Raw genomic sequence first — 9,668 nt, 5'->3', positions numbered from 1 at the left:
AAAAGTTAATTAATTTAGAAGAAATTGTTTGAAAAACTAAATAAAAAGTTAATTAACAGAAAAAACTAAATGTTAATCAATAAAGCTTTGATGATGTTTAGATATGAATGAAGCTAAGCCGTCTAATTGTTTCTATGCAGGTGTGTCAGATTTGGCTAAGTTAGACGTGGTCTAAGCAGGCTAATTAGACGTGATACGTAGTTAGACGTGCGGGTCTAACAGACACGTAGTTAGACGTACTGGTCTAGCAGACACGTAGTTAGACGTGCCGGTCTAACAGACACGTAGTTAGACGTTCCGGTCTAACAGACACGTAGTTAGACGTGCCGGTCTTACAGACACGTAGTTAGACGTGTCGGTCTAACAGACACGTAGTTAGACGTGCCGGTCTAACAGACACGTAGTTAGACGTGTCGGTCTAACAGACACGTAGTTAAACATGTCAGTCTAACATAAACATAGTTAGACGTGCCGGTCTAACAGACACGTAGTTAGACGTGTCGGTCTAATAGACACGTAGTTAGACGTACCGGTCTAATAGACACGTAGTTAGACGTGCCGGTCTAACAGACACGTAGTTAGACGTGCTAGTCTAACAGACATGAAGTTAGACATTGGCATCTAACTCCTTCAGATTAGTCTGAAGTGATGTAAGGTTAGACGTTGTAGTCTAACTCCATTAGACGTGGTAGTCTAATGGAATGCGTAGTTAGACGGTACAGTCTAACTCAATTAGAAGTGGTAATCTAATGGATCTCTCTGATAGACGTTGGTGTCTAACTCTATTAGATTTGGTGGACTAATTAAGCACGTCTAATGCCTCGTTTCAGCAGCCGTCTGAAGTTAGCATACGTCTACCCACGATCAACTAGTTGTACGCTACTCCTGCTTCACTTTCTCTTGCAGATCAGTGTGTCAGCTACTTGCATCAAATGAATGAATGTCACGTACGGAAATATTCCTCCCACTACTTGTTCAGTACAGGAAAGTTGCATAAGGATATCCCGCGCATTACCGTTCAATACGGCCACGTTCTAGAAGCACAAAGCTTGATGTACTCTATCCTTTAGGCGGCCATTCTTATGGGCGCGTGCCACATGTCCATACAGAAGATTTGACCATTGGTGTTCTTCCACTATATTTAGCTGCTCAAGGACATCGGACAAATCTGCCAGAAGAATTAGAAGTTACTCTACTCACATTTCTCACGAATTATCGAATCACTCTTCCAGTTACTGGTTGTACATCATATTCAAGTTCAAGAGAGAGAATCAAAAACACTGTTTTAGCTGAGAGATATTCTTAATCATATTGTAAGTTGAACAGAGTCTGTTCTATTCAACAGAGTGTTAGCTAATCAATGAACTGTATTTAATTCTAGAAGTTTAGTGAAATCCTTCCGGTTGTTGGAAGAAGGGGTGACGTAGGAGAGTTAGCTCCGAACACCCATAAACATCTTGTTGTGTTAATCTGATCCAGAGATGAATGCATCGCGATCGCGTCCTTCATTGGAGATTATTCTTTCGTAGTTTATTGTAGATCGATTCGAAACCCTAGCCGTTTTCATATATTTTACAAATGTCTGATCTCAATATATACTAAGATATACAAAATGCGAGAAATATCAAAGGCGAGAAATACCAAATGCGAGAAATACATTTCTCGTAATTGAGCACCAAATGCGAGAAATACCAAATACGAGAAATATATTTCTCGTAATTGAACACCAAATGCAAGAAATACCAAATGCGAGAAATACATTTCTCGTAATTGAGCGGTAAAATAGACGCACGAAGGGTATTACAGACTTTTCAAAGGGTAAAAAGGTCCATTTTTGCCAACTTTATCAACCGTGGGCCTTTTTTGGAACTAGACATCTTATGAGGGTCATTTCATCAAATTTCCCCATTGTCTACAAACTATTAATTTTCAGACACAGTTAAGTCATTAACCACTTAAAAATTTTCAATTTTATCATCCTAGCGTTAAAATAAACAATTACCTTGATGAAAAGAAGCCTAGACTTAAAAAGTTTGATCTCAAAATCAAAACTATAAACAACAATAAATGAATAACAAATAAGTTAATAGAGAGTATTGAATAGTGGTGACAATGCACCAAATCATGTATTAAACTGTACATCACTAGTAAAACCTACCTCATGTTAAAAAAGGAAAGTGGAGCAAAAAACTAGACTTTATATTTTTGTAATACCACAATAAAAGATAAAGAAGAGAGTCTAATATAATTTCAATATCATGTTAAGTTTTAACACATAATACAGTTCCAGTTAGAATGTGATGAAGTCGTAATATAAGACACAACATATGTGATGGCCATTTACAAACCTTCATGGTTTTGAGGTCTTAAGGAGATCTATTTGTGATTAGTCTCGAGTTTTCTACAAATGTCATCAATATTTATGATTTGGATACAATAATACAATATTTATTCTCTACAAGACTTTGACATAAGAAATATTTATTTATTCCACCGAAATAAGCTTGATTGTGTTTAACATCTCTTAATTTAGCTAGCACAAACAAACTTAGTACAAAAAAAAGGAAAAAACTGAACCACTCCGACTCACTATTTATTTATTATTATGATTATTTATTTGGTAGTTTAAGTAGGATTTAAGCCGCAGCCACTCTGGGCGAACCGGACCTAGACTCAAAGATCAAAGTCTGCTCCCGGTTGGTCTTCAACCTCATGGCTTGTTCCCTTGAAACACGGTAAGAAGCCGCAACCACGTCGGCGGGAAGGCCGCGAAGGGCCGACGTCCGTCCTGCTAGGGTTCCTTGCATGGCAACGTCATTGGTCCTGAAGGCAACCCATTCAAATCCCTGTTCACCGGCTTCTTTAACAATCACGAAGTTCTGCGGGACCACAACCATCTGTCCTTCACGAACCACCTCATCGAACACGCAGCTGCCGCTCTGGCCACTTATCTGAATCTTGGCGTCTCCTCTCGTACAGTATAGAATGCTGTGTGCGTTTAGCTTATAGTGAGGACTCACCAGTGCGTTCTGTTGTAGTCAAATAGTTAGATTTATCATTTAGTTTAGGCGATTCAATAAATAAATAGTGTACTTACGTACCCTGTAAAGAACTCCTCTTTCTGCGCTTAATTTCAAGGATTTGAGAATGGGTAGGTCGTAGCTGGTTAGGGTATTGAACCTGCCGGCCTGTGGGTTGAAGATATCGGCCCTGGAAGGGTCATTGATGTTCTCGAACAACTTGGTAGAGCAAAGGGTTTCTTCCAATCCGTTTTCAGATCTTTTTTCTTGCTCCCTCCTGGAGGGTGGGCTGATGACTTGAAATCCCTGTTCCACGCGGACAATGTGACCTCTCTTATCGTCTTCTCCGCGAAGCTTCCTGGCTGTCTCCCTGTCGATTCCGAAAATCTGAACCAGAAATTCCTCCTCGATTCCATGGAAGACGTTGCCGGCGTTCTGCTTCTCGCCTTTCTCGTGGGCCTGGTGGTGTTGTTCTGCCCCCCCTTGGAATCCTTGTTGTGGGTTTCCAGCGAGGAAGAATTTCTGCATACATTGATTCATCATGATAATTAATTTTCAGTTTTATCTAGAACAAATTATGTTTTGTCTGTTCATGTCTGTCTTACGCGTGGGTTTTGGTCGAGCTGATTTAGGTTATTGCCGGTATCCTCAACGACAATGGCTACGACATCCTCGTTACCGTCGTTGTAGCACCAATGGGTCCAGCCGGCGCCGATGGCAATCACGTCTCCTTGTCGGAATCGTCGGATCTTCTGGTGCTGGTCGTGGAACCTGGTGGATTTCTCATCATCCTGGGTTTCTTGAGATGATTGGAATGTCTCAGGGCATCCAGGCATCAAAACTCCAGACATACCGTTACCTTTGAGAATGTACATGAGGAGAGGGGCGTTGGAGTAAGAAGGCAAGAAGAGTCCACGTGGATTAATAGTGTGCCTGGCGGCAACAACTCCGGCGCAGCGGAACTGATCATCCTTCCAGTCCCAGATCTCGGACTCGCCGGCCTCAGCCTGAATTCTAAAGCTGGGTTCTTGGGCATTGAGCCTCTGAAGTTGGCATTGTGCCTGGTCTTCTTGGCTAAAACCCCTGCTCCTGGCGGAGACAGTGCCCAAGAAGATGATGAGGAGGAAGGAGACAGAGAGCAGGGAAGTGTTCATGGCTCTGAGTATTATTGGATGAGAATTAAGGGAAGAGAGATGGGGAATTTATAAGGGGGAGGGGGGAGTATTGGAAGATGATTGCATGCAGTTTTGATGCCATGTTTCATGTTTGCATGGACATGGAATATTCGAATTGCTTGTGGGCTTACAGCTAAGTGAGATGAGCAACGGAAGGTGGCCGCGTCCTTCATTTTTGTTTCTTTTTGCATGAAATGGATATATACTAATTACTTATATTGTGTGCTTCAATTGCAGATGTTAATGGTATTGTTTTTCTAAGGAGCTCTTCTCTTGTGAGACCCCTTTTTCTTTTCTTTTTTTAGACAACCTTTCATACTTTATTATTTTCTTAATAACAAATCTCTTTTCCAATTGAATTGACATGGTTCATGTTTATTTAGATAATTTGAATCGTGGTACCTCGAAAACAAATATTGTAGTCTTATATATCAATGATATTAGAATTTAATTAGCTCATCGTATTCAAACTGCATTTAATATAAACCATATATAAATCAATATTATATTCATCCAACAGGAAAATGAGCATACACAGCACGAAAAAAATGTGTATAATTCCTTAGCCACGTACAGATCATGCATTTTCAGTTCAAATTTTTGTTGGGAGAAATCCTCACAGAAATAAAAGAAGAAACAAATGAAAGAACACACTAACAAAATTTGATAACGGAGTTCGACTAAAATATTGCCTACGTCTCGAACACTAAGGTTATCAATTAATAAGAATAAGAGATACAAGTATTAGTTGCAATAAACCAAAGAGGGAAGATTTTTCCCAACTCCCATCATCTTCCGATATGAGAATTATTCTAATTGTGAATATAGTTTTTTTATATACTAAGAAACTTTTTTCACTCCCACCATCTTCCGATGTTGGGTTGAAGAGAAAAATAAGGAAGAAAGATTACAAAAGGAAATGAAATATTATTATTTTGTTGTGATTCTCCAATCATCCCATTACAAGTTAAATATATAATAAAGATCAAAATCTTTTCGCTATCTTATAATTAAATATTGTAAATTATAACCTCCCAATATTATCCTAATCAATACCATAATTAATTAAAAATATTAATTTTAATTAAAAACATTAATTTCAACACTTCCCCTTAATGTTTTTGTTGGTCATTCCTAATAAATATCGTAAGTAGACGAATTTGTTTAAAGAAAGTGCTTTATTGAAGATATCTGCAAGTTGATCTCCAGTATTTACGTGCTTGATCATCACTTCTTCATCATCCACTGATTCACGAATGTAGTGATGTTTAAGGTTGATGTGTTTTGTTCGACTATGAAATACCACATTTTTCGACATAGCAATTGCCGATTTGCTATCGCAAAAGAGAACTGTATCCATATCTTGTTTCTCCCCCATGTCTTCTAAAATCTTCCTTAGCCAAACCACTTGTTTGGTTGCTTCGTTTGTCGACACATATTCGGCTTCGGCGGAGGAATGTGCAACTCTCTCTTGCTTTTTCGACGCCCATGAAAAAATACATGAACCTAGTGAATAACAATACCCGAATGTACTCTTCATGTCATCCATGCTTTCAGCCCAATCGCTATCACAAAACCCAAACAGCTCAATATCTTCACTATCATTTTTTTCAAACATGAGACCATACTCCATAGTCTCTTTAATGTATCACAACATTCTGTTTGTAACTCCAAGATGAATTTTGCTTGGTCGGTGCATAATCCGAGATAATAAACCCGTAGCATACATGATATCGGGTCTCGTAAACGTAAGGTACAACAAACTCCCAACCAGATTTCTATATGTACCGCATCAGCATCACCACTACGATCATCTTTCACCAACTTCTCATTTACTACCAATGGAGTCATCACGGGATTACAATTCTCCATTTTAAATTTTGAATGAATGCTTTGGGCATACTTATTTTGACAAATAAACACAACTCCATCATTTTGATCAATCTCAATACCCAAGAAGTAATGTAACAAACCTAAATCATTCATCTCATATTTCTTCATCATATCAATTTTGAACTCATTAATCATGTTTTCATCATTTTCAGTAAAAATCAAGTCATCAACATAAAGAGAGACTATGAGCATACCGGATTCACCATGCTTGATGTAGAGTATCGGCTCGCTGGGACTCCTGAAAAATCCTCTCTTAGAGAAATACTCATCGATATTTCCATACCAAGCACGAGGTGCTTGCTTCAATCCGTACAACGCTTTCTTCAACGTGTATACTTTTTCTTCTTCTCCTTCAACATTGAAGCCTTGTGGTTGTACCACATACACCTCTTCTTTCAATACTCCATTCAAGAATGCAGATTTCACATCAAGTTGGTAAAGCTTCCATCCTTTGTGAGCGGCTAATGCAATCAACATCCTTATCGTTTCGTGTCTCGCAATCGGTGCAAATGTCTCATGATAGTCGACTCCAGGTTATTGAGAATACCCTTTTGCCACCAATCTTGCCTTGCATTTTTTAACTGAACCATCAGGACTCATTTTCGTCTTGTAAATCTACTTCAAACCAATCACATCTTTTTCTTTCGACTTCTCTACTAACTCCCAAGTTTCATTTTTTTCGATCATGTTGATTTCTTTTTTCATCGCTTTCACCCAAATCTCCTCTTGAATAGTTTGTTCAAATCTTTCGGGTTCTACAACACATAAATTACATCGAGCATATATGTCATTCAAATTTATCATTTTTACCGGAGTAAGGATCAGAATGGATGAACTCGCCCCGGGTTGTGTTGTCGGAGATTGTTGATGCTCACTTTCTTCATAACCACTTTCATTGACTTTTCTAGATGACTCCCTCCGATCTTCTTCAAAAACCGGCATATATACATCCTCAACACCTTTCTCTTTCAAATCCCATTGTTCTTTTTCATTAAAGATCACATCCCGACTTTCAATCACCTTATTTTTCTTCAAGCTAAAAAGTCGATATCCCTTCGACTTGGTGCTATAGCCAACGAATATACATTTTTCACCTTTATCTTTAAGTTTATTTCTCATTGGCTTCGGGATATGAGCATAGCAAATGGATCCGAACACTTTCAAGTGATTGACCGACGACTTTCTACCTCCGGACCATGCCTCGAATGGTGTCTTGTTTTCAACCGCCTCTGTCGGACAACGATTCAACAAATAAACTGCTGTATAGGTTTCTTCGGCCCAAAAAGTCAATGGTAACCCCTTTGCATTCATCATGGTTCTCGCCATCTCCACAATTGTTCGATTCTTCCTCTCAGCAACGCCATTTTGTTTAGGCGTATAACTCGTCGTCAATTGTCTTTCAAGACCAATATCTTCACAATATTTTTCGAACTCCTTCGAGTTGTATTCTCCTCCTATATCACTTCTTAATCTTTTAATCACCTTACCACTTTTTCTCTCAGCCATTCTTTGAAACTTCTTGAAAATAGAAAGTGCTTCTAATTTTTGTCTAAAAAAATAGACCCAACACATTCTTGTAAATTCGTCGATAAAAGTGATAAAATATTTGTTACCTCTATGAGAGTTTTTGGACATCGGACCACATATATCAGTGTGAACGAGCTTCAACAATGATTTTGCTCTCCAGGCTTTCTCTTTTGGAAACATCTCTCGATGGATTTTACCAAGAGCACATGCCTCACAAACATCATGCTTGTCATCAATATTTGGCAACCCATACACCATAGTTTTTCTACTTAGCAATTTCAAGCTCTCAAAGTTCACATGCCCAAACCGTTTATGCCACAACCATGACATATCTTCAACATTGGTCTTCATCGATGCACAACTTGCAGGTTTAAGATTAAGAGGAAAATTTTGATTCCTCTCCATCTTAACAACCGCAATCAACTCTATATTATTTTTCTTGTCAAAAATTTTACAATAATCATCATCGAAGTACAATGCATGATTATTTTGCATAATTTGCCCAACACTCAACAAATTTTGAGCTAAATCCGGAACAAACAACACATCATGGATTAACAATTTACCTTTCTTTGAATATACGGCAATCGTACCTCTTCCATTTGATTTCACCACATCACCATTACCCATTGTGATCCGAGTTGTGTCACTTTTGTCAATTTTGCAAAAAATTGACTCATCTCTGGTCATGTGATTGTTGCACCCACTATTAACATACCACTCGTTATCATTTTTTCCGATAGCCGCTTGACATGCAAAAAATGTGTTTCCATCACTTTCACAATTCCTTTTCTCCTCGGTATAATTGGCCTGCTTTCTTTTTTGATCTCGACAATCTTTTTGCATATGACCAAACCTATTCTAATTAAAACATTGAGGTTTACCTTTATGATAACAGTCTTCTTCAACGTGACCCGATCTTTTACAATGATGGCAAAATTTGTTATCATGGAAGTTTCTACCTCCCCCTCGGCCACGCCCTCAACCTCTTCCATAACTTCCATCGCCACGAGAATATTAACGTTTATTCGAGCTTTCAGTAGAATCTTCTTTTACACTCACTTTCGATTGAAAGGCACTTTTGAAGGAAGCTTCGGTATGTCGCTTCATCTGTTGTTCATGCATCTCAAGAGAACCCATCAAATCGTGAATACTGAGTGAAGAGAGGTCTTTCATTTCTTCAATATTGGCCACCATATTGTCATACTTTGGAGAAAGACTTATCAAGATCTTCTCGCAAACCGTTTTGTCGGTCAAGTCATCGCCAAGACACTTGATTTGATTTACAACTTCGATCACCCTTGAGAAGTACTCTTGTAGAGTTTCTTTCTCCTTCATCCTTAAATTTTGAAACTCTTGTTTGAGAGTCAGGAGCTTCACTGTCTTCATTTTGTAACTCCCTTCAAATTCCTTTTGCAATATATCATACGCTTCCTTCGATGTATTAACCCCTATTATTCTTGGAAAAAGCTTACGAGAAATACTTTGTTGAATAATAAATAAGGCCTTCGCATCTTTCTTTTTTTTCTCCTTTAACTTTTTATCGGATGAACGATCTGATGATTCTATGGCATCCTGATCTTCAGTGTGTCCGTTCTCCACCAAATCCCACAGATCTTGTGAGACTAGGAGTGTCTTCATCATAACACTCCAATAATCATAATCTTCTCCGTAGAAAACGAGTTGAGCTCCTCGTATCGGTCAAGAATCTCCTAACATCGCCATGGATCGATCTCGAAGCTCTGATACCACTATGTTGGGTTGAAGAGAAAAATAAGGAAGGAAGGTTACAAAAAGAAATGAAATATTATTATTTTGTTGTGATTCTCCAGTCATCCCATTACAAGGTAAGTATATAATAAAGATCAAAATATTTTCGCTATATTAAAATTAAATATTGTAACTTATAACCTCCCAATATTATCCTAATCAATACCATAATTAATTAAAAATATTAATTTTAATTAAAAACATTAATTTCAACATCCGATGCGGGATTCTAATTGTGATAAAAACATCAAATCTCCACATTGGCACAATATCCAAATATTAA

General features: G+C 38.1%; 1 protein-coding gene across 1 annotated transcript; it reads right to left on the bottom strand.

Moving 5' to 3' along the window:
* Positions 1 to 2,636: 2,636 nt before the first annotated feature.
* LOC124909714 (11S globulin seed storage protein 1-like) lies at positions 2,637 to 4,174 on the bottom strand. Its single transcript, XM_047450364.1, has 3 exons — positions 3,626 to 4,174; positions 3,102 to 3,542; positions 2,637 to 3,029 (listed from the first exon to the last, which is right to left on the bottom strand). Exons 1-3 carry the CDS (start codon positions 4,172 to 4,174, stop codon positions 2,637 to 2,639), a joined length of 1,383 nt encoding a protein of 460 aa, XP_047306320.1.
* Between the last annotated feature and the right edge of the window lie 5,494 nt (positions 4,175 to 9,668).

This window comes from Impatiens glandulifera, chromosome 7 (assembly GCF_907164915.1).
Source record: "Impatiens glandulifera chromosome 7, dImpGla2.1, whole genome shotgun sequence".
Lineage (NCBI taxonomy): Eukaryota > Viridiplantae > Streptophyta > Magnoliopsida > Ericales > Balsaminaceae > Impatiens > Impatiens glandulifera.
The sequence above is the reverse complement of the archived record's forward strand: the minus strand, read 5'-3'. Positions and strand labels throughout refer to the sequence as shown.